The sequence below is a fragment of the Balearica regulorum genome, chromosome 2 (genome assembly GCF_011004875.1).
Source record: "Balearica regulorum gibbericeps isolate bBalReg1 chromosome 2, bBalReg1.pri, whole genome shotgun sequence".
Classification (NCBI taxonomy): Eukaryota; Metazoa; Chordata; class Aves; order Gruiformes; family Gruidae; genus Balearica; species Balearica regulorum.
Window position 1 is genome coordinate 40162549 of NC_046185.1, and position 25005 is coordinate 40187553.

Consider the following 25005-nt stretch of genomic DNA (forward strand, 5'->3'; position numbering starts at 1 on the left):
GCTCTTTATATATATTTACACTTACTCTCAGCCAAAACTTCTGTACTGATGAAATAAAAAAACCCCTTTCTCTCAACCTCCTTTGGAGAGATCTGTGGAAGAACCAACTGTGATTATTCAAGAGAGTCACTCTCAATATAAATAACTGTCTTACAAGTCTCTTTCTTTTTCATTTAATGAAATTTTCAATTTTACTACTCTGTGATGTTAATTTCTGTAAGGGATATTTATCTGGCAGAAACTGGTCGTTGCATTAAGTAGAAAACTTTTCTTTTTCCCTTCCTTTTACTGTAATGCTGGCACTCACTAGGTGAAAGGGGTTCACTGCTGCTTTTGCTTCAACCTATCATTATAAAGAGCCTATATGTAAAAGAATGACTTTCAGCAACTTTAATGAGAGCTGGAGGGCATTCAGCAACTCGTAAGAACAAGTCCCAAATCACCACAGCATTAAAAAATCCATCTGAGCTGAGATTACATGCAAGGTATGGCTGTGTTTGAAGAGAGACAAGATGATAAGGAAGTATAGTAAAAAGTAGAAAGACTAAAATAAAATCTTTTACTACCTTTTTATTACCAGGGTCTTAAGCACGCTGTATGTTCCTGAAATCAGGGAACAGTGATTAAATCCAGCTTACCACTGTCTTTTACAGACCTGCCAAAGGCACAGATCCGTAGTGAGATTCCAAAGATTTCACTGGTCACACATGGAAAAAAACAAAACAAAACAAAACAAAAACCCTAAAACCTGTCATAGTACTGCTGGCACCACTCTGTCAAGGAACTGCAGATGTAGCTTTGTATGATTCAAAACCTGCTGGCATACCCTTTAGGAAGGTGTACATTAACTGGTCTTGATAGATGAGGAGAAAGCTGTTTCATCTTAGACAAATCTGAGCTGCTTTAAGATTCAAAATGACACATTTTCCATTTGCTATTGCCCAAATTCTATTTTCAAGGCAAAATGTACTAAATAAAAATAAGAAACGTTCTTCTTTCTGACCAATGAAAAAGATGAAATTTATGCAAAACCAATGTAATTAACATTATTTTTCATTTTGATTTAATGTGACTCATAAAGCTTACAAAAGCCTCCCTATGCTGACATACCTAGCAAAGATACCATGCCCAGTATAAGCAAAGGCAGTGCTGTCCTGCTAGCACCACTGAAAAGACATTGGCTAAAAGATCACTTTGGTCTTCACAGTACCACAGCCACCAACCTTGACCCTCCTAGTGTAACATAAAAGGTGGAAATTATGACTAATATGGAGATGATATTTTTATATTGACGCTATATCAAGATCACTAACATTTCATATAACCATAATGACATTTGCCCTCATCTAACTTGCAGTGAATTTCAAAATGTGACCTAGAGGTGAGAAACTGTATCATATTATCTCTTGAACCACGCAGTCACTTATTACTGCTCCTTTATATTATTCATCTAGAACCAAAAATGTGCAGTTCGTTTCCCCATACAGATAGAAATAACCAGCTCTTTGCCCCAAAATGACTGCTTAGCAATTAATTACAGGACTGACTGAATAAAATATATTTTGCTTCAATACTAGTGAATTCAAAAGATCTGACATATTACATTGTATCACTGAATTATTATTTGTGAAACAATAAATGAAAAGGCCATCACAGGTACTTATTTAATTTAACACTGAAGTGTGATACCAAGAGATGCAACTGAACACAAGGATTGTTATTGCCATTTCAAGCCTATTTGCCCACAGCAAATTAAGAAACTAATTATATCAAAACAACCTCCATTACTGTGTATTTTACATACCCTACTCATAAAGAGCTGAAGGCCCTTATTCCTTATGCTCTGGTAAGATCATATAATCACAGGACAACCTAAATTGAAAGGAATCTCTGGAGGTCATCTGGTAAAACCTTTACTCATAGCAGGGCCAAATTCAACATCAAATACACTTCAGTTAGATCAGGTTTTTCAGAGCTGGGTTTTGAATTTATTCAAGGATGGAATTTCCACAACTTCTCTGGAAAACATGATCCAATGTATGTCTGCTCTCACTGTGATTTTTTGTTTCCTAATATTTAATCAGAATTTCCTCCTTAGTGCATTCTGGGTCCACTGCCTCTCCTCTTTTCACTGAGAACATCCAAGAAGAGAGCATCTTACCAATATCTGTACTGAATGCACGAATTGATTCCAGTCCTATTCAAGTGAAGTACAAAATCTCCACTCACTTTTCTTGTGCAATATCAGGACCAATGACCTGTGCAACTGGTTTGATTCTCTCTTTGCTCACCTAATCAAATTCATTTATTTGTGTGGAAAAGTAATGTGGATATCATAGAGGAGCCAAAATGCAAAACTTTTACCTGAAAAATTAAAGAATTTTGATTTTATCACTTAGTTGTCAATTTAGCAGATTAGTCCCAAAACTAAAAGGAGCCGCTTTATTGCTGTAAGATGCATGTAAGATACATACAGATTGAAAACGTGAACTAAAATGACTTAATCTTACAAGTTTTTATTTCAGATCCAAACCTCACAAAAATCAGTAAGATTTAAACACTACCTAATCAACTGCAAGTGCAGTCAATCCCATATGATCTCTAAACATCGTCCTATTGTGTCAAGTTCTGCAAGTCCTACTCAAATTCCTTTTGGATCCAACAATACTATCCTTCTGAATTTCAACAATTTCCAAAAACGCAATCTTTGTTTCCTAGTCCCAAGAACTGTGCCATGGCAGAATGTAGCAGATCTTGAAATAGAAGATCAACAGCATATTCCAGTATTTTTAAAATAATTATTTTTAAAACTGACTGATATTATAGACAGGAAGGATAGCTACATAATTCCAAATTTTCAGTGACTGAATCACCATTATTATCATAGAAATCTTAACTCTTTCATTTCAGCACTGTAAAAATATTCATTAAATGTTTATATGACAATTGAGCAGCAAGGAATTGTAGAAAAATAGCCTGCTGTGGTAAATGGAGCCTAAAACTGATCAAGAATTACATGGCTTTTTTAAGAAATTTACCCAGTTCAGAAGTTTCCGAGAGCTCTGAAGTTCAGGGTTCCTCAAGTTCTGAATTCCCAACTTTGGATCACTGAACTGAAAGAAGTACTAGGTGCAGCTTTGGCAGGAGGGGATTTCACTACTGAGGCTGAATTTCTGGTGCATGGAGTGGTTAAACGCTACAGTGCTGATGCACTGGGAATGTGTGGTTTACTAACACCTATCTCCCAACAATTTTGTAAAATAAACCAAAAACACAAAATGAAAACCACTAATTGTTAGTTGTTACTCTTTTGTCTCTGATGAGAGAGATCCTAAAAATGACAGAGTCTCATACATTTTTTGCATTGCAAAGATTTAACTCAAGTAGTTCTACTGCAGTGTATTACTTCCAATCTCAGTGTTAAATGCAATTATACACCCGTACAACAAGCAGATCAGCCTCTCAGGCACAGCCACCAACAATGGTTACATGTCTTGGGGATGTCGTTTGAGTTATCGAAGCAAATCGCCATTCCCACATCAGCTGCCTTAACAGAAAGAGAAACATCCTGCAACCAGTGCATTGTTCGGGGCTAAAATCCCAAGCCTCCTCCACCCCTGCTAGTACAATAGGCACCCCCTCATACTTCCTCCTCCTTTATCAGTGGACAGATGCTTCATCTCCAGATCAATGGGCCAGTGATTCTTTTACCAACATAAAAAGAGGCAGCAATTTACCAGTTCAAAGATTTTACTTTCTCAAATTTATCAAATCCCTTGAATCCCTGAGCTATTAACTGAATAACTGTTATCTGTCAGTTCTAACATACAAGCACAGAGCGCCAAAATCGTAAGTTAGATTTTCCAGCTTTATAAAGCATTTTAAAATGAGATTAAAATCTATGCATGGCATATATCGCTTCCTCACATAATTGCTGAAATTCCACTATGTACAGTAACAAATGATGAAATGTTGTCATTCAGTCTAATGCATATAGTCTCATCTCCAAGCATAAGGATTTACATACATCAGTATAATTAATGTTAATAGCAATCACAAACATATATCTTCTGAATATTGAGAGGAATTAGTCTGTTAAAATGACCAGTTGCACTCCCCAAACAATTGCCAAAAGTCAAAACAATAATAGGTAGAAGCTGTGTTTCCACTGGAATCATTTCCCAGTGTGGGCTGCTGACAAATTATTTGGAAAGTAACAGGTTAAATATGGAACAGCCTATTTTACACTAACTATACTGGATAAAACATACACTTCTAAAACAAGACCTATACAATGAACATAGTGCAGGAAAGTCTAAGGATAAATACATGAAATGAGATTGTCAAAGCAATGAAGGGGACTTAGCTATGCACTTTCTATTAATCTTCCCTTTACCGCTTTGAAAAAGCTCATTCATGATCTCCAATATTTAGAGTTCTTCATGTTTGTACATCTGTATACTTCCAGGTACCAAAAAACTTACACTTACTGTAATTGTTGAAACAAAATTATCCTGCCATGGTAGTTTCTCAGAAACGTATTGTCAAAGCAGCATGAAGGTTTTCACTGTGTGACACACATTAACATCAATTGGATTCACACAGCTAAATCTCTCTGCAATTCGTGGTCAATTTACCCCTTCCAGCATTTAATATTTTTTGAATTTGTTTTATTTTCCAAACATTTTCATGTTGCAGTACTTTATGGTATGGTGGCTACACTAGCACTGGCACCATCTCTGGCAGCTGCTTTAATTTTCTAGTACAGACAAGGCCAACATCCGAGACTTCCAGTGGCACCAGTAAGAATTATGGCTGTAATCCAAAGGATTCATATATGATATATTTTCCTGATGTATACGTAGTTCCTAATAGTCTTAATGACAGATTAATGCACAAAAAGATACATACACACTTCTGAGTTCTTAGCTTGACAACTTTGGAAATGGCAGGTAACAATGCTTCAGTCAGGAAGAGCAAAACAGTGAAAGATCATAGGGGTTTTTTTGAGGGGGCATAATATTGTTCTCCTTATGCAAAATTTCCTTGGCTTTCAGAAGTAGAACCTACCTGCAGAGGTTCAAGGAAACAGTGCAGCTAACAGCTTTTCCTGAACTGGTCGCACCTAGCCTCCTGTCTCAGTGATTATTTCCAGAATCCTCTATTACACATAATGATATGAATTCACGTTAAAGAATGAGGTTATCAGTAAACAATAGAAGACTAACTACAGATTGTCCTTGGGATTACTGAATTTGACAGTAAAATGTGTTTATTATAAAATGTAACAGCTGTCAGCCAGAAATAAACATTTTCATGTATCAAAACGTAACCAAAAACTGGTATTATTGTCATTTTGATGTCAAAATCCTCCAACTGATAAACAACACTGAAAATTACAAACAAATCTTCTTGAAGTTAATACACCTAATGTATTATCATTAGAGAAAGGATATTTTATTGACTGTCATGCAATAACTGTTTTCCTCTTCACCTTGTAATTCTTTATCCCAGCATCATACAAACATGCAGACTAGGCAAAAGTTAGAGAAGACGACAGTTTTAAGGAATCAAGAAACTGTGCTTTGAGGCCACTAAACACTTCATGTGTACATGAACGCTTCCTTAGAACAAGAACCAAATCTTTAGTATGAATATGTTTCCAGGAATTTGGTTTTTTTACTTCTCATTATCTCATACCAAAAAGAATCTACATAGTACATGTATGCTATAAAAGGCATTGCCAGCTGTGTTTTATAAGATATCTCTTTCTCAGGTGATATCTAAAGGTTAATCCTAAAGTTAAGCCTGAACTGTTCCCAGAACCTTTGCTGACATGACCAGAATATGACTAAGGTGAACAACTCTCTTTTCTAAAATACATGTCCACCTGCCTCCTTTTCTAAAGTTTTTCCTGTCCTGGTATAAATAACCTGTACTTCTACAATGCTACAGATTAGCACTACAAGTGCTTTGGGTTTTGTAACATGTAATCTAAATGTTGTTCACAGTCAGTAATACCTCCTTCACCTCTCCATGAATGGATGCAAGGTAAAATAAATCTTGGTTAATGACAGTAATGTCCAGGGATGCAGTTTTGTTGCGTGTGTTTTATACTCATGACCTCTGAGATGTTAGAAAAAGATCTAAAACCGCCTGTGGTGACAACTTCTACAGACATAAACTGAACACTACCACCACTGAGATCACAAAAAGTACCTGAGCTTTAAGTTCATGTCTACTAGATTACTTCTTGGATCTAAACCACTTTTATTTTTAAATGAAAATAAATTAAAATGAAAGTATTTTACCTACAGACATTTATCAGCACCTGAAAGACATGGATATGACAGTGGAACATTATTATAAAACAGGTAAGTACAGTAGAAAAAACTACATGTTAAAGCCCTTTTTTAAAGTTGTTATATCATCTGATAGGTCTTTTATAAAATACGAATCCTTTTGGGAAAGACTTTATATGCATTTCTCTGCAGATTATGGTGGCTATTCACACTTTACTTCAATTTTTATAGCCTCCAAGTAATTCTACAGAATAGTAAATACAGTTATTATAACCTTCATAACCGGCGGAGAGATATATTTGAAGAAAAAGGGTTTGTTTGCCCTCCTGCATGCACTGAAGTAAATCAGGAGTGATTCTGCTGCAGTCAATAGGACAGTATCTGCAAAACTGATGCAAAACAAGAAAAAAAGGGCCAGAAATGTACAAACAAAGCTTTCCTCACACCAGAAATACAAATCGCACATCGCCTCTGCTTTTTGGCAGACTGTGCCATGGAAGTACTTATACCACACTTAGCTCCACCACACTGAAGCATATCTGAATAAGGTCCAGACTCACACTGGAAACAATGGAGGCACACCAGTTTACACAGACTGAGAATCTGGCATAAAGCCTTGAAAATGAATGAGGATCTTCAGAGGAAGTAATTTTATGTATTACATGTAAGTGTATTACCCCTGAAACAGAAGCAATTTCAAAGCACTGTAACAGAAAACTGGAAAGATTAGCAAAGGATTGGGGGGGGGGGGGGGAATACCAAAAAACCCCAGTAAACGCATCCCACTTTTTTTCTTTACAGACACACGCAAAAGGAACAGCACTCATCTTAAGAAAGATCATGTGTCAAAATGATGACTCTGAGTCACTAGAAAAGAGAAAAATCTTTTAAAATACTCTTGGGACCAGAGACTAGTGTTAAAGGAAGAGCATTATTTTATCATCTGGCTAATGAGCCAGAGGAAGGATTATTATTGTTTGGCGTGTTTTGTCTCGACAACTCTTTTCTCTGAAACAAATATGCCAACTTCAGTAAACAAAGAGAAGAAGATCCACCGTTCTGCTGTTTCAATTGCACACTGAGGAATATTTAATCAGAGGAAAGGAATCCCAAGAAAAGTCACAGGAGAGGGCCGGAAGATTCCGCTTTTACAAAGGTTAAGAAAAATAGAAAAAAAGACAGAGGCGGCGATGACGGTGTTCTTCCCGCACCCCTCCCCACCGCGCTGACACGGGAGGTGGGCGGCCCACGGCGGCAGCGCCCAGCAGTGCCCGGCCCGGGCCCCGCCGCGGCAGCCCCGAGCCGCCGCCCGCCCCGCCACCGCCCCTTGGGCACCGGCTGCCGGCCGAGCGGGGGCACCGTCTTCCTCTTTCTTCTCGGCGTCTACTTTCAGAGACGGGGGAAGCCCCTGCCCTGGCATCAGCGGGGAGCGAGACCGCCTCGAAGCGATGCCGGGGCGGGGGAGGCTCCCTCAGACAGGGAGCGCTGACAGCCGCCTGGGCTGAGGCGCCGCGGCACCCGGCCCGCCGCCTCCCCCCTCCCCAGCCACGGGGCCGCTCTCGCCCCACGCCGCGTCCTCCTCGCCTCGCACTGCAAAACTTACGGGCCGGGGGCGAGGAGCGGGCGGGCCGTCGGGGCGGCGGGAGCGGGGCTGACCGCCTGCACTCGCACACGGCGCGGACAGCTCCGCTGCCGGGGCAGCGACGCTCTGTGCCCCCGGCGGCCGTACCCGGTGCGGGAGGGAGAGCACCCGTCCCTTCCCGCCCCCCGCGAAGCCGAAGCGTGCCCCGGGGCGGGCGGCCAGGCACTCACCAGCTGCAGGGAACAGAGGAAGATCAGCGTGCAGCGCCCCGTACAGCAGCCCATGGTGGCAGCTGACCGCGCCGCGCCGCCGGAGAGCCGCCGCTTCTCCTCTTCTTCCCTCCCGCGCTGACGCGGCCCTGGAGGCGAAGCGGGGAGCTCACCGCATCCGGACGGAGCGGCCGGGCGTGTGTGTGTCCCCCGCCTTTCACTGCTCCCCCTCCTTTGTTGAGGGGATTCCTCCTCCGCGGCGGGAAGGAGAGCGCGGAGGTCAGCGCAGCCCCAGGGAGAGGAGGCGGTGGCGACAGTAGCTGGGGGCTCTGCCCGGCACGGCGATGGTCTGGCTCTGGGGAAGGGGCAGGGGACGGGGGTGGGCGTGTGCGGACCGGGGCGGGGGTGGGCAGAGGGAACGCGTGCGGGGAGGCGGGGGTCTGGCGGGTGGGGTGGAGGGGTGCCGCGGGTGGGCGTGCTGCTGAGGGCGGGCGGGGGGCTGTGGTAGGTGTGAAGGGGAGAGGAGCGGGGGCGGCGGCGGGCTCTCTTCAGGGCGCCGTGCCGGGGGAAGGGGCGTGGAGGGTCCCTGGGTGGGCGGTTTGCGGGGATTCTGAAGGCTCCGAGGGCGGGCGGTACTTGAGGGGGACTCGGCGGGAGGGACAGGGGGCTGTGCGAGCGGCGGCGGCGGCGGCTGCTGAGGCAGCCCGGCGCAGGCAGCTTGTTGCGAGCGGCCGAGGAAAGTTCAAGGGACTTGGGCGGCTAGGGTGGGGGAGCGGCGGACGCCGAGCGGCGGGGCGGGGCTGGTCCGGGAGCTGCCCGCCCGTGCGGTGGCCGGGGAAGTCCGGGGGCGGGCGGTGGGCTATTGTTCGCGGCTTGCCCTGTACTGGGGGGGGGGATCGCTGGGTAGGCGGGAGGCGGCGGGGCAGGCTGTAGGGCCCCTGTTCCTCAGGGAGTCCCTCAGGCAGAGACTGGGTGCCCGCTCCCAGGGAGGGCGGCAAGCGGGTGACCAGAGGTACCTCAGGGAGCCCGTTTCCCTCCCTCTCCTCCCTGCGCGGCAGGGCGAACTGGCTTCTCCGCGGGCGGTGACGAGTCTGGGTGTCCGAGGCTGGAGCTCGGGCTGTTTAATCCCCTCCTCGGCCGCTGACAGGCCGCGCTGGGGGAGGGGGCTTCCCTCCCTGGCAACGCCATTGTGCCAAGAGAGCCCGCCGGCCCCTGCTGTCCCTTGCGGGTGTGAACTGGGGAAGGGCCTCCGGGGAGAGGGGCTCGGCCCCGGCAATAATCTCTCTTGGCAAAGGTAAATGGACTCTTAGAGTTGCAAAGAGTAATCCCTGCGTGCAAGGAGGCGGGTGAGTAACCACAGCTCTCCAGGGGCCTCTCCGTGGGCAGTTGAGAGAAATAGGATTAGTGGAGATGTTGCTGTCCCTACATCTATATATATATGCACTTTGGTTGTTGACAAGTAATGTTTTAGGGAGGAAAAATAGGTTCAAATATGCACACTGTCTCTTGAAAATATTTTTACACATGGATGAAGTGTCAACTACTGGTTTTGGGTTTTTTCCTGTCCAACAAAGTATGGATAAATGTTTGTTTTTTACAGATATTAAGGCAAAAGTGCCATGTTCCGCTCACCAGATAGTGCTTTCTTACAGCCTGTTACCAGCTGCTGTTCCATGTTACACAGACTTCTGCCAAAGAACACTGAAGCCTGCCCTGAGGAAAAAAACCTACTTTCTGTGAAGTGTTTTAGCAAGGTATCTGATCAATGTTTCTATGAAATACACTGTATCCCCAAACTACATAGGACTTTTAATTTATGCATTAGATGGTAGTGACAATAGTCAAATAATTACAAAAGTACTGCAAAACAATATTGTGTCAGATTTGGAAAGCTGTTTTTTTCTGCCACTTCCCTTTTAAGTAGGAAAGCATTAAGATCGTTTTATATACCAAACCAAAGGAACAAAAGAAAGACAAGTACGAACCAGATTCTGCTCATCCAGGCTATATATTTGACTAGGTATGTATGTGAGGAGTGCAAAATATAACCCACTATGCAATACTTCAATAAAATAGCCTGAGATTTATATTTCTATGTATGGCTTTTAAGATAAAATTCTACCTGGGCCTAAACTTTACTAAAGTTACATGTTCTGAGAACATACTTATTTTCAAGGATGAATACTTGAAGATATGGAAGTAAATTGAAAAGGTGATAGTTGCCAAAAATCCATTGTGCCAGCCTGAACTGGTAAATTTTATGGATAATTCATTTTCTAAACAGAGGGCTTAGAGCAGGCATCATCTCTCTGGACTTCACTGAAGTATTTAACACACTACAAGATCTGTTTAGTTAAACCTAATAATACAAAGATAAGTAATAAGAATTGCAGGGTGGCTAAGGAACCAGCTAAACCAAATGACAAGAGTTAGTGCTGAAGAGATTTTACTTGTACTCACCATGCTCAGCCCCTGCTTGTACATCAGTGGGATGAGATCCATATCTCTTCTCCTTGTATCTCTCCCCAGGGGTAGTACTTTTCTAAGAAGCAACTAAATCCTTACCTTCTCGCAAGGAAGCAGATACCTTCCACTACTAGGACAGTAGCTGACGTTAACCCATGTTCTTTAAGGCAGAACTGTCTGAACACCCGGATAAGATACACAAGGCACTTTTCACCTGTCCAAGCTATTGTTTCAGCAACCTGCAGAACTAAGTGGGTATTGCTGTTTCAGAGACAAATAGCGTTCAAGCTGTCTTCCAGACTATAAGAGGAAGAAAATTCCTTAAAAAATCCCAAAAAACCTAAACAAACCAACAACCAACAAACAGAAATAAGAGAAAGCCAACAGTGGTTATTTCTGTATGGACAGTTTAACTTACTCATCTTCACAGTTTCTAATCTGTATTGTTACTGAACTTGAATTCCAGAGCTGATAACTGTCAGAGCATATAAAAGTAAGTCTCAGAAATTACGTTTAAAAAGCAAAAAACCCTACCCTTTTCCAAACCATGTGCATCCTTGCCTATCCTTATAAATTATGGAAATTCCCATCTTCACTAAGAGAAGTTTCATAGAGCTCTATGAATCTCTAACATTTTGCTGTTTGCTTTGTCATGTTCCTGAAGTATTTTGCAATTTCTGTCCTCTAGCTAGCCAAAATTGATCCCAAAATGAAAAGGACAGTTGTGTAAAGCAAATTTATTCATAGAATGATAGAATGGGTTGGGTTGGAAGGGACCTCAAAGATCATCCAGTTCCAACCACCCTGCCATGGGCAGGGACACCCTCCACTAGACCAGGTTGCCCAAAGCCCCATCCAACCTGGCCCTGAACACTTCCAAGGAGGGGGCATCCACAGTTTCTCTGGGCAGCCTGTTCCAGTGCTTCATCACCCTCACAAGTAAAGAATTTCTTCCTAACATCTAACCTAAATGTACCTTCTTTCAGCTTAAGGCTGTTACCCCTTGTCCTGCCACTACACTCCCTGATAAACAGTCCCTCACCATCTTTCGTGTAGGCCCCTTTAGGTACTGGAAGGCTGCAATTAGGTCTCCCTGGAGCCTTCTTTTCTCCAGGCTGAACAACCCCAACTCTCTCAGCCTGTCCTCAAAGGAGAGGTGCTCCAGCCCTCTGATCATCTTCGTGGCCCTCCTCTGGACTCACTCTAACACCTCCATGTCTTTCTTGTACTGGGGCCCCCAGAGCTGGATGCAGTACTCCAGGTGGGGTCTCACAAGAGTGGAGTAGAGGGGGAAGAATCATCTCCCTCGACCTGCTGGTCATGCTTCTTCTGATGCAGCCCAGGATACAGTTGAATTCTGGGTTGCCAGCACACATTGCCTGCTCATGTTGAGCTTTTCATCACCCAACATCCCCAAGTTCTTCTCTGCTGGGCTGCTCTAAATCCACTCATCAAGTCAGCCTATATCCATGTTTGGGATTGCCCTGACCCACATGCAGGACCTTGCACTTGGCATTGTTGAACTTCATACAGTTCACACAGTCCCACCTCTCAAGCCTGTCAATGTCCCTCTGGATGGCATCCCTTCCCTCCAGCATGTTGACCACACCACACAGCTTGGTGGTGTTGGCAAACTTGCTGAGGGTGCGCATCTGTGTTCCTGAGTATAAGGTTCCACAAACAAAAACCTGTTACCTGGTCAGAGAAGCAGTAAAAAAATGTTAATTAACAAGAGAATGCTGTAGAACATGATGTCCACAGGAGCACAAGGAACTCAGCTGTGAGGATGTAATTTCCATATAGCTGAAAGCACTGGGCATAGGAGAGATACAGGAGAGAGATCCTGGGTCAGGAGGAGGTTGAAAATGAAGTATGGTTATGAGAAGGCATAGGATTTCTAGAACATATCAGAGAATGCAATATAAAAATAATATAATGTACAAAGCAGAGAGTAAGGACTGTGTTTTATAGTTTTCTCTATCCATGAATTGGGTAGAGAAGCTGATTGTCAAATAACCGTAGAAACTCATTTCCAGCTTCATAATGAAGACAGCCCTAATATAGCACTGTGCATGCCAAGTAGGTAAAAAAATGGTGTAAGCACTAAAAAGCCCTGTGGACTAGCTTAATGCCTATCAAGATGTGCTGTATGGATGCAAATTTAGTGCGCTTGAAAAAAGAAAGCATGTACTGAAAAGCTTTATGCTACGTTCATGTAGACATGGCCATACTCTGACATAATTGTATGATTCCATACACCAAAGCCGTAATTGTAGGCCTTCCAAACCTATGCTTTTAATCTCATTGCATTCAAAGCAGAAAGCCAAGGTTGTTCACATTTATAGAAAAATAGCATCACAAATATCTAGAAGAGATATTGCAACTACGTAGTAGAGACTTTCTGTTTCCTATAGGTTTATTCCTTGGTGAGTTATATTCTTCAGAATCAAAGATAGGAAAATTTTAATTTTTCAGAACTAAAACCATCAGTAAAAGATCTCATCAAGAGGACAAAATGAAATTCATAATATTTGACTGTCCTTGTAGCACTTTAACCGTGTATACCATTCATCTAATAAGCCATTTACTTGTCTGCCTGAGCTGGAGTTTTCCTCAACCTGCATCAAACTTACCTGGTCACTGACCTGGGCTTAAGGAGGTGCGTTTTGTTAACTGTGCCCATTGGTCTACAGTAATAATCACAGATGATAGCAGAAACACTTCCTTCATAGCCTGCCTTTGCCATCTTTGATCAAGAATATTATTCAGAGGAAATTACTGATAAAAATGAGTAAGAGTGTCAGAGGGTGACCCTAATCCTGAACAGATTTGTGTATTTACTTAATTTCAAACACAGAGTAGCCCTAGATATCATGCAGAGATTTGGTAAGTAAATTTGGGCTCTGTAGAATCAGAGCTTGAGAATAGATTCCCGTGGCCTCAGCTTTCACCTTTACTTGTGGCATTTAATGCAGAAAGACGGAATCAGAAGCTTTTTAATTACTTTTTAAGCTTTCCCAGAACGAGAAAGGACACAGGGATCAAAATACACCTCCATATAGCTCTCACAGGTCACACTTTAGGCAGACAGGCACTCGTAATAGCTTATAAAAACATTCCACTGTGTATTCCTCAAGCAGTCTTGAAATACCTCAAGCAAACTAGAAACCCCATGAAATTTAATATACCTTTAAAGACAAATGAGGATTTCAAGATATTATCAGTGTTTTTAGTAAATCCTATTTTCAATTTATCCTTCTGAAGGCAGGTACACAATATAATGATCTAATTTTTCATTTCGATTTTAACACCTGCTGCTAGGAAATTGTATACTTCATTAAAATGTAAGTAAGTACTTTATGGAATGGAAATACATGTTCATTGTGAATGACAGTTTTTATTTTTAAAATAGTTTTTTAAATGATCATGCCCAGGTGAGGGGAACCAGGGTCAGGCACAGCCCCCTGATGGCCGGGCAGGCCCATGGGGATGGGGACGGGTCAGTGCCAGGACAGGACATCAGCCCGTGGGTTGGGCTCATGGCCGGGCAGGGCAGGACTGTGGGGAGCTTTAGATCGGCCTGGCTGAGGTGTCGCTGAGGCTAGGACTGACGGCCCTTATGGGGCTGAAACGGGGTCCTGGGCCATTGGCAGGGTGGGGAGAGCCCCAGGGGGTGGGCAGGGACAGGCAGGGGTGGTGGTGCCCTCGAGGCCCTGATAATATGAAAGCAGTTTGAAAACATGAGTGCCTTAAGTACACAGACTGACTCCCTATAACTCATTCTGGTTTGTCAGTGGTAGACTCCAGCTAAGCTTTGGGTTTGGTATTTCTTTTCCTCATCTTTTCTTTCTTTCTTTCTTTTTTTTTTTTTTTTTTTTTTTGGTACAATGCATGCTACCATGTCACTATAGCCAGAACAGCCAGACGAGAATAAAGCACAAGATCTTTGCAACTGTCTCTCATATTAACTACAGGAACAAAAACCTGACAAATAATAAGGCTTTCTTGTTTGCAGGTCAGTAAGGGATTCGTTTTGAACCATTCAGTGTAAACAAACATTGCTACAATCCTCAATTTTAACATGGAAAAACTTGAGTGGAGGTACAGTGTAGTTTACAAGAATGGAGTTTACAACAAAGCTTGTTGTAAACCATTGAAAGATGGATAAAGGGTGTTTACACAATAAACCAAGCTTTTTCTAGCCTCAGAGTATTTCTGGGTAATAAAAGATACTTGGTGAAGCATTTCTTTAGATGGATGCAGATACACTGAGAGTATTTTTACTGACATCTCCCTGATGAGAATAAACGCAAAGGAGAGCATGCATTTTCTTCCCACTGAAACCATGAACAGCTTATCAGGTGTCCAGCTGCAGATGTACGATGACAAGCGTTTTCAATGATCCATTCGTCACTGTTTAAAAATGTTTCAGCTCTCTCACCGTCTACATGTTTATATAGAAAAGCCCTTCAAAATGTAAAGCTGAATTTATATAATCTGAAATGCAATATAGAATGGGTAGTTTTCCTTTGCCTGCTGAGGCTCTTGCATTAGGCTTTTAAAAGATGGCACCGATACCAGCTGTGTTATTCACAACCAAAGGGTTTTGGATGCTAGAATGGTCTGAAATATTCTCATGACACTTGCTACACTAATGCTGTGCTCAGCTTTTGTGACCTGGTGAATGAGATTGTGGATCTGGGCGTTAGCGATAAACTATCACAAGTCACCGTGGCACAGGTTTCACCACAGTAGGAAATGTGGGCAGTATCTCCCTTTCTGGATACATTCAGAACTCCCTCTGAAATTAATGGGAGCTTGGAAAGCAATGCACACATTGCTAAGGCCTGAATAGGGCTTGTAGGCTGAGATGACAGGTTGTTCCACGCAATTGTTTTAAAGTTTCTGTTGTCGGCTTTTGCAGAGGCAATATTTTTCTCTGAGTAATTCACACTCATTTTCCAGCTATTTTCAGGCATTAAATGTCAGCTTTTCATAAGAAAGGCAAAACTGACTTGTCCGCTTGATGCCAAATAACAAAATTGACCTAAATTACGGTTATTATATTTGTAATTTAAAAAACCTTCTTTTCTTATGTCTACACAGCTGAAATATTTTAACTCAAGTTTTCTTTTTCCACAGCGTGCAAGGCTGCCATTTGGATAAAGCCTATGGACAGCATCCATCCAAGGAGATGCAGTAGGGGAATTTTGGTTCAGGGAAACTGTACATTGTCTGACTGAATTTTTAACCCTCTGGAGCCAGCTGTATCCCTCAAAAGAAGGGTTAAGGAACATCTAGTTCTGCACCTGAAATAAATGACCCTAACTCCATTATACACAAGAGGAATATTTGACTACATAAAGCTGCCTTACCATTATGCAATCCATATGCATGGTAAACATCTCATGTCTTTTTGTACCAAGCCATCAGACTAGATTCTGGGAGCAATGAATTCCTACTTTTATGACTTAATTGGTGTTTTCTTTTTTTATAGAAGTATTTTTTGCCATGTTAATTTTTTCTTTTCAATGAGCTCATAGTACAAACAATAACTTTCTAGGAAGTAATTGTCTCTCCTTTCAATTTTTCATCAGAACAAATTTCTGTTTGCTAAATCAACCTGATTTACTAATTAGCATCTGGATCTTATGTGCACGCTATGCACACACACAATAATTCCACAATTATATTATATTAGCTGTTTAAGGGCTCATCTAATTTTACTCTATACATAATCCTTGAAAATGAGATTTGCATAAAGTAATTTAAAATAGACAGGGCAAACTAGAAGTATATAATTATGTGTCGCTCTGAAATAAATACATTTTCAGTTTTCAATTTTCATAACTGAGTTCATTTGAGCATAATTTAGCCACTGAATATCTGAATTAATAATAAAATTAGAGTATTCCACTGTCATATATGTACTTACATGGAATTTACAGCCAGGGTCTCCTTTGTTATATTTACTGGATTACCTGTAGAGCGAGTAAACCTTGATAACATTGAAATGATCCTTCTATAGGAGCTGGGGGAAAGGAGGAAGGAGAGGGGCATTCTCCAGTCTAGTTATTAAACAACTAAAGAGGCTTTTTCCTATCAAGATTTCTACCACTTCCAATGTGGGGAACTTAGGCTCCTAACCTTGGTTCTCTCAACTGTATTGAATTTTGATGCTTGTAATAACCTAAAGTCTCCAGCAAAAGCATCTCCCTAACCTCCCAAGTGAACCTCTTTTTCAGACTGTTTGTGTGAGATCAGTCTATGACATGATTTTTAGAGATTTTAACAATTCTTCACAGAAGATTCAGAGTTTATGATTTTGCATGATAATGATCCGTGCATAGTGAGGTAAATACACTCCTTTGTTTTCTCTATCGATTTCCTACACATGGTAGATGATATCACTCTGTAATCTACTAATTGTGTTGTATACTTTGAATTGCCAGTAGGTAAGCATGCTGTTCAATGCCCATACATACTGGCAACACTTGTGACCAAGTATGATTTCATGTTTGCTAATACTTGTTAGTTTTATAAGACCAGCTCCAGGAGTGAAGTGATTACCCAGGAAACTTAGTTTGCATAAAGAAAAATAAACTGAGTCTTTTCCACGACAAAGTAGAGCTGTTCAGTGTTTAAGGATAACAGTAATACATCAGTTGAATGGAAGCTGAATCAGTTCCAGAATCTGATAGCACACACTCTGACTGTTAAACATAATCACGCATACTATATACTGATCAAGAAGGTAGTACTGATGAATTTTCAGTTTGGACGACCAACATTGTCTGAAAAGTTGGCTACTAGTTAATTATTTTAACACAGATAATGTAGTCATATAGTTTTGCATTCATTTGACATTCCTGAAAGTCACAGCGCTACATTAAAGTTAAATATGTTGTTGGAAATTTTCACTACTGCATAAAGCTCTGTACTTGCTTTAAAAGGGCTCTAAAGAAAAAACCCCTCAGTCTCAGAATTCAGAGATGAATGTAACAGGCAGTATTTTGATGATGACTTTATGCTGGGAAATAGGAGGACTCCAGCCAACAAAGGAATGAGATTCTAGAACACCTTTCCCAAGGCTATTGGGAGAAACAAATTAAGCCAATTAATTTTGAGATGGAGTTGACAAATTAATGAAGGGAATGTGTGGATGACATATAGACACTTGCAATACCGGGACCCTACAGGATACCAGGAAGTCCCTTTGAATTATAGAAAGCTGTCAAAAATTCTAACACAAAGACAGTATGAGGAATGAAGGGAAGGAGATGTGTCAGAGACAGAAAGCCATTGTGTCACCCAGGATACTTTTACAAAGACTATGGACAGCATGGATGCCTCTAGGCAACCGATCCTGTCCTAAGTTAGGCAGTGCTCCAGGATGCTCAGAAGCAAATCAGAGCAATGCTAGGAAACTTATTTGAATGTTCTCCTCAACAAACAGCAAATTATGACTGGCTCATACTTGAGAAAAATGGCCAGAGTGAGCAATTCAGGAGCAATGCATAAACTCTAATACAGCTGGATAAAGAACTCACTGAATAACTGAATAATAGGCCAGCACATAAAAATCAGACTGTTTGCAGATAAATTTCAATAGGAAAAAAGGCAAAAAATAAAAGGCTACATTCTCTGAATAAATGCTTTACTGCAAATAATTTTCCCAGCTCTAATGAAGACAGTTTGCTCTAGCAGCAGACAGAATAGGGCTGTGATGATAGATGAAATCTTGGTCATTTAAAGCTGTAGGGATATTCTTTTCAATAGCTGATTTTTACCCATTGCTAAAAGAAAATGGTATCCCTAAGTCATTTAAGATTACATGGCAAACAACAGCCAGATCAAGCAGACCTTGAATCAACACTCGGGGAAGACAGGACCAGATCAACAGCTAAGGGGGCATCCTTTTCAGTCCTGGGCAGCAGGAGAGGGAGTGGTGCAAGGCCCCCTCTCCCTGCCCCCATTGCTGCTGCAGCTGCAGCTCTGTGTAAGCCCTTAAGTGTAATTCCAATTTGACAGCTTGCATGGGTGTGAATACATTTAAGTAAAAAAGAAACCCTGCCAACCTTAGATGAATTAAACAACTGTGACACACACTGGGCCAGATTCTCTAATGCACCACAACAAATTTACGGTGCTGTGACCGTTAAGTGGAGTCCCAGTTCATTTTTAGTACCGCAGTTAACAAAGCTGTATACAGATGCAGTGATTGCTATAGATGTTAAAATGTTTAAGTGCTTTTGTCCGAGATTGCCTTTTGCAGTGGATTTTCCTATAATGTTTTAAAACTGGTAATCTGAAATGAGGGCCATGTTTGCATTTGCATGTCTAGCATCAGAGTTGGCTATTTATTCTTAAGAAAGTTTTCTGATACATCTTGATATATTCATATCAAACTTCAAGGCAGAGACTGTGTTCTGCTAACTAATTCCTGTTTGGCTGTTAATTAATGTGTCAAAGAATGCTTCCATGGTAAATATAAAAAACTAACCTTCAGAAAAGTTTTTGTGCTGTTGCCCTAAACAGCTCATAATTACACTTTTTTATCCTCTTCCTTATGTAAAGGAAAAAAAGGGCTTAAAACTCGGGAGCAAATAACCATTTGTATAATGTTTCTGCAAAAGCCAATGAAACCAGAAATATCTGTGTCTGTCACTTGTTTGCTGAATCAAATATTTCAGAAGAAATGTAATATGTTAGTTTTATATTTTCAAATGTCACTATTCGATAGAAAATGTCATCTTTTCAGCAGGAACATGGAACTTAACAATATCATAATGAAACTGCAGTGAACTTCTGGATATGAATTTGACCTACCTGTGGTTTATTCTTCATGCCTGTGAAGGGTGTTGTTAGCCCCAAGGAACAGAAAGGTAATTTCAGCCAGCTGGGGACACACAGGGACTCATCACATGCAACTCCGCTGGGTTTTTTTGGCTGTGAGGAAACCCTTGTGGTTCAAATGTTACAGTAAATATTGAAATCTGAAATAAACTGTAATTTAAGATGAAGTGTTTGCTGTTACATAAACATGTTACCAGGTTTGATCAGCTCTTTTCTAGCAGAAAAAGAAGAATTATTAAGAAAGTGGTAAGAGAGAAGCAGCTGTGTAAAAGATGGCATCTTTTCATTCAACAAGTTCTGCTCCTCTGGGTGAGGGGCTATGCTCATTAGTCTTTCTTTTGGAATATGATTTGAAGCAAAGTACCTAAAATCTGGATGGTAGAACTGTGCAGCTTTTTTTCATGTCTGCACATCCACCTTCTTCCTGATTGCAGTAATACCATCCTCTTTTTGACCAAGTGCATCTTTGGAAGCCAAAAAAAGGAGTGGTCCTTGCATTTTGGTAAGTAGGCACTTACTAGGAAACCAGTATCACTGCATAAGCAAAAAAATGTTCTGTTCGTATGTAAAAGGAGCTTACACTATGTTTATTCCTCTGCAAAGTATTTTTTCTGTGTTACATATTGTCAATAAACAAGTTTCAGTCGTTGAACGTCGATATGACCAAACCAGGAAGAATACAGCTTCGTACTCCAGGTTAAACTTCAGATGACAAGGGCCAAGAAAAACACTTTTTAATGAATGCTTTCAAAAAGACCTCAAGTGAGGACTGAGAAATGAGGAGCAATAAGAACAGAATAATAGTGTCATTTTAAGGGCATTTGAGAACAGGATCACATTTATACCACATCTCTATGAAAAGCGTAAGCCAAGAATAGCAGCCTTGCCCTTCATCTGCCTCTAAATACAAACTGCCGCCCTCCCAGTTGCCCTCTTCTCCAGGCTGACAAAAGCATTCTCATTGCTGAAAGGCAATCCAGTTTGAATTAATCTGGATTAAAATTAATAGTTACTATTTTTTTCTTTCACATTAACTTTGAAGTGGACCCATGCCCCCATTTAGTTCATTGCTTGGCCATGCAGATACTTACACTGGCAGCAGGCAGGGAGCAACAGAGGGACAAGAATAAGCATTTGGGAACAGAGAGAGGGCAGGGCTGTTCTTGGCAGCAATGCTACACTGCTTGCAGAATTGCGGTGTTAAAGCATCCCATCCCGACTGTGTTAGGTTATATCTGCTTATGCTAACAGCACCAAAGCAGATCAAGCCACACTGAGTGGGGCGCTTGGACAAGGCAATCAAAACCCACACTGTTACAGAGCCTGGAGTGTTCACTGGTAATGAGGTCTCGAGTAGTAAATAGACAGTTTAAAAGCCAATAGTGGTGTAATCAGTAGTGTGGCTTTTGTGAAGAGATGTGGAGACCAAATCCAGATTTGTGCTGCAGCTGGTTAAGACTGTGTCGCCGACACAAAGCAGCTCTAAAGCTGGGGTAGCAAATTAATGCAGAGGACTGGCATAGCATGTCTTATGCCATTGCTCTCCTGGCAGCTGGTGTTTGCCTGGAAAGGGAGTGTAGTCAGATCATCCCTGATCTGTGACTGTCTTAACTGTCCCAGGGGCCCTTATTTGTTGGTACAATCCTGAGTCTTTGTATCTCATTTAAAATTGCCATATGAACAGAACAGGAGTGAATGCATACACCTCCAGGCTGCTTCTGCTCTGAGTGAGCTGTGTGCTGTTTGGCTGCGTGACTCTTCTTGTTTCACAAATATGCACGCTAACAAAGAAAACTAAGGAGAGAAATACTTTTCAGTAAAAGAAAATTATTCTCTGTATTGTTTATGTATACTGGAACACTTTCTAAGTGATAAGTTAAAACACGTATTTGATGGAAATGAGAAATTGCTTGTGATTTGGAATATGCAAAGTACTTGGTAGCTATCTGGTAATGTTACGGTGCATAGAAAGTTCACTTCCTAGGGCTCTCTGGGCAGGACAAGCCACATGACTTGTCATGGAGGCATTTAAAGCACATAATTTCCCCATCTTTTTCCATGAACATGTATCTTTCACATGACCAAGAAGTCACCCCCATTATGTGACAGATGCTTTTTCAGTCAAGACTACAGGAATTGCATCATTGATGGTTCCTTGTGTGGTCAGTGATGGGATGAGATGTGTGTCCACCTGAGCCAGTGCTCTGGCAGGAAGCCCACCGCACTGACGAGAGTAGTGCTGCTGTGGTGGCATGAGGGAAGGGTCACAGGACTGCAGGAGCATACACCAGGGGACTCCTCAGACAGTGACTGCCTGTAGCCTCCTCAATGTGTTCAGAAAAAGGGAGAAGGAGAAGGTCTGAGACGGGTGAACTGTTCTCACTGCTTCTGTGGGTGACCAGCACTACGGAAAAGTGAGAATTCGTAATGCCAGACCACCTTATTGTCTTAATTACCACTGCATGATGTTAAGTAGATATTTCTTGGAGGCAGCTAAACACTGTGACCTGTAGATCATAAGGATGCAGCGTGTTATCAATCCACAGAGCTGAGCAGCATTCTTCACACTTGTAAAATCATATTATTGAACTGTCACATTTGGCCAAAAGAATTTACTGATGAGAACTGACAAAGGGATGTGTTCTCTGTGTGTTTGCTCATATTGATGGTGATTCTGGGTTCTTGAAATACATAGAAAGTTCAAGGTGCTCTTGCTGTAATCAACATGCTGCAGGGAACAATGAAACTGAAAAAATTCTGCTCATCCCCTGTTCCAGCCTTAGAACCGAATTCTGCACTCAGGAAGAAAAATGTGCAGTTTCCTTTGTTTGTACAACTTTTAATCATATCTGTGCATGTGAGAAGTGTCTGAAATTATTCCAAACTTCTACCTCTTGATTTCCTCACATCTGAATTTGCAGAAAAGGCTTTTTTAAGGCTAAGGACCCACATTTCTACCAAAACACTTTATATTTAAAATTTACCAATGGCTCTATATAGCATTCTTTTTACATGTTTCTAGTCCTTCAGCTTTCCTGCTCGTCTGTCACAAACAATTAAATCACTGGATTTTTCATTGTTTGAAATAACTGGTTGCATTACCATCTGGAAACAATACATTTTAAGTGCATAATTACGGATGTTTGAAATCCCAGGAACCCAACTTTATATGCACAGGACTAGGAGGCAGCATGCTCGGAAATGTATTGTCAGCTGCGTGATGAACGGTTAAGAGGAAAGGAGGAGCAATTCCCAGCCGCTTCTCTGCTGCCTTCCCACCACTAGCCTGAGAAAGCTGAACTCAGATTTGACTGCAGAGCAGATGAGAACATTTTAGATTGCTCTCACTTGCATTGAATTGCAACGATTGTGGTGGCACAAGGGGACCCTAGTTGAGCTGCGGCCTCTAAGTCCTCACCCTTCTTAGAGGTCATTTCTTGTATGAGGCTGGAAAATCAACTTTGCTTTAGTTTCCAGGTGCAAAGAAATGAAGTGTACTGCACGACAGGACTGTGGAGGATAACGGTGTGCATATAACTTCACAGTGGAAAATGTTTTGAGATTCTGAAACAGAAGCTGCAATATAGGATATTGAATTTCTACAAAACCAGCACATCTCAAAGACACGACAGTTAGTCAAAACCTAGCTAAAACACTAGCTATCGGCTGAACTTCAACTAGTCCAAAGGGCTGACTCCATTCCCTTTTCTACCCTTTCTTTCCTTACCTATGACCTATTTCACAACGTATTCATTTGCCACAATATATTCCAACTGAAAAGAATCAGGCAGGCCCTCCAGCGTCACTAATGACAGCTGCAGGTCCAGATCAGCCTCAGAAATCACATCCGAGCACGTCCTTTATACTGCCAAAAAAGGCATCAAGCAACTAACAAAAGTAAAGAGTTCACTACATACAGGCCCAAACACGCCATCAGATGTAAATTCTATTTAGCTTGGATTTCATAGTGTCTGTATTCCCTCTTCCCCATTATCTTTCTGATTATTTTTTTCCTAGGATCACTTTGTACTGAAAGACATTTAGTTTCCAGTCCTTTCAAGTGTGCCAGGACACCCACCAGTCAATTCTCCTTCTTCTTACATGGGAGAATTTTATTTATACAATAATTTATTTATTGTATAAATAAACCTTATTTATACAAGGTGGGAGGGGGCAACTCCCGGCCATACGCACTTCAGGAGATGTCAGGAGTTTGGTCTCCTTACCTTCCAAGTGCCAAAGCTTTTCACCTCACTGATCTGATGGCACGACAGACTACTATTCAAACTAGTAACTATTAGAAACTAGTAACTAACTCTTAGAGAACTCGTTAGTAACAGACAATACGCTGGATTTGTGGTCTCTGTAAGGAGACTGTAGTCTAGCTAAGATGCATGGGGAGAGAAGAACCACAAGAAGCAAACTGGATACTACATAAAGTGGCAGATGGTAAAATTTGGGGGGTGGAGGGGAGGGAAGTCTCTTTCTGGAAAGCAGATTTCCTGTAGCTGCAGCCACAGTGGAGCAAACCCTCAGCTGGATGCACAACCTGACCTGACCACGCTGAAAAAAGTTATTATTTTTTATTTTCATTACAGTCATGTATTACAAAGCTCCCAGACAGTTTCAAGACCCAGTGTACTAAGTAGTGATCACACATATGTCTAAAAAAGTTTCTTGCTTCAGAAATTTTTCTATTTTACAAACACACTAATATCTGTAAACTTAGCTCACTGTTCAGATGGCAGTTTTCTGGAGGCATCATAAAAAAAATTACTCTTAAGGTGTCTCTGATGGCGAATAACAAAATAGCCTAATGGGTTTTAACCAGAGCAGACTCCCACCACTTCCTCACACAGACGAGAAGCAATGTGATTAAATGGGGAAAGAGGTATATTTGGTCAGTTCAGTTCCAAATGCACAAAATATAAATTTCAGGGATTCCACATCCTCTTTGTTTGTCTTGGGAGGGACAATAAAGATGAATGATCAGGTGTTACCAGCTTTACGAGCCCCATTTAAGCTCTTGGAGTCTCTTTCCCATACTATTCAGGGTTGACATACAATTACCTTTCTATTCCTAGATATGAAAAGAAATAATTCGAACCTTGATGGATGTATCCTACTGTCAAACTTTGTAACGGATTTAGTACTAGTTGGCTGGGGAGAAAAGCTCAAACCTCTGACCTGCAAACCAATAAATGCCTGCTTGATTAAAAGTGCTTTTCCTAAATCAACAAGTTAAAATCCGCACAACCATGTTGACCTTTGTGAAATTTATTTCTCCATTTTAAAATCAGTCTATTTCAGGACAATAAATCATGTCTCTTCTGTGCATTTTTGTAATGCAGATATAATTTTTATTTAAATTACAGCATGAAATGCACATGCAAAAATCAATATATCAAATTTCCTACAAACCACCCATGGAACAGCATTTCACACCAGTAATTCCTCCGTCTCAGTTCTGCTTTACCTTGCAGAGACATGTACAACTGTGGAAGCTGAGGACAGTTTATTGAAGAATAGCATAAGGCACGTGACCAGAGGGCCTCAACATAGCTAATGTAAAGGCACAAACATATAGCAT

The 25005-nt window shown here is 41.5% G+C and overlaps 1 protein-coding gene and 1 long non-coding RNA gene across 3 annotated transcripts in view; one reads left to right on the top strand and one right to left on the bottom strand.

Annotated features, from left to right (window-relative positions):
* Positions 1 to 8466, bottom strand: part of NKAIN3 (sodium/potassium transporting ATPase interacting 3) — a 374474-nt gene extending 366008 nt beyond the window's left edge. The window contains exon 1 of one of the 2 annotated variants that reach the window (XM_075744019.1): positions 8115 to 8431. In XM_075744019.1, coding sequence (XP_075600134.1) covers positions 8115 to 8168 — 54 coding nt within the window. In that variant the 5' untranslated portion in view covers positions 8169 to 8431. Of the gene's footprint in view, positions 1 to 8114 lie in introns of both variants that reach the window. The other variant, XM_075744020.1, reaches the window with a different exon arrangement.
* Positions 8467 to 14159: 5693 nt separating this feature from the next.
* On the top strand, positions 14160 to 19671 carry LOC142600723 (uncharacterized). Its single transcript, XR_012834285.1, has 3 exons — positions 14160 to 14660; positions 15702 to 15956; positions 19321 to 19671. It is a non-coding gene; the product is annotated as an uncharacterized LOC142600723 (long non-coding RNA).
* The last annotated feature ends 5334 nt before the right edge of the window (positions 19672 to 25005 follow it).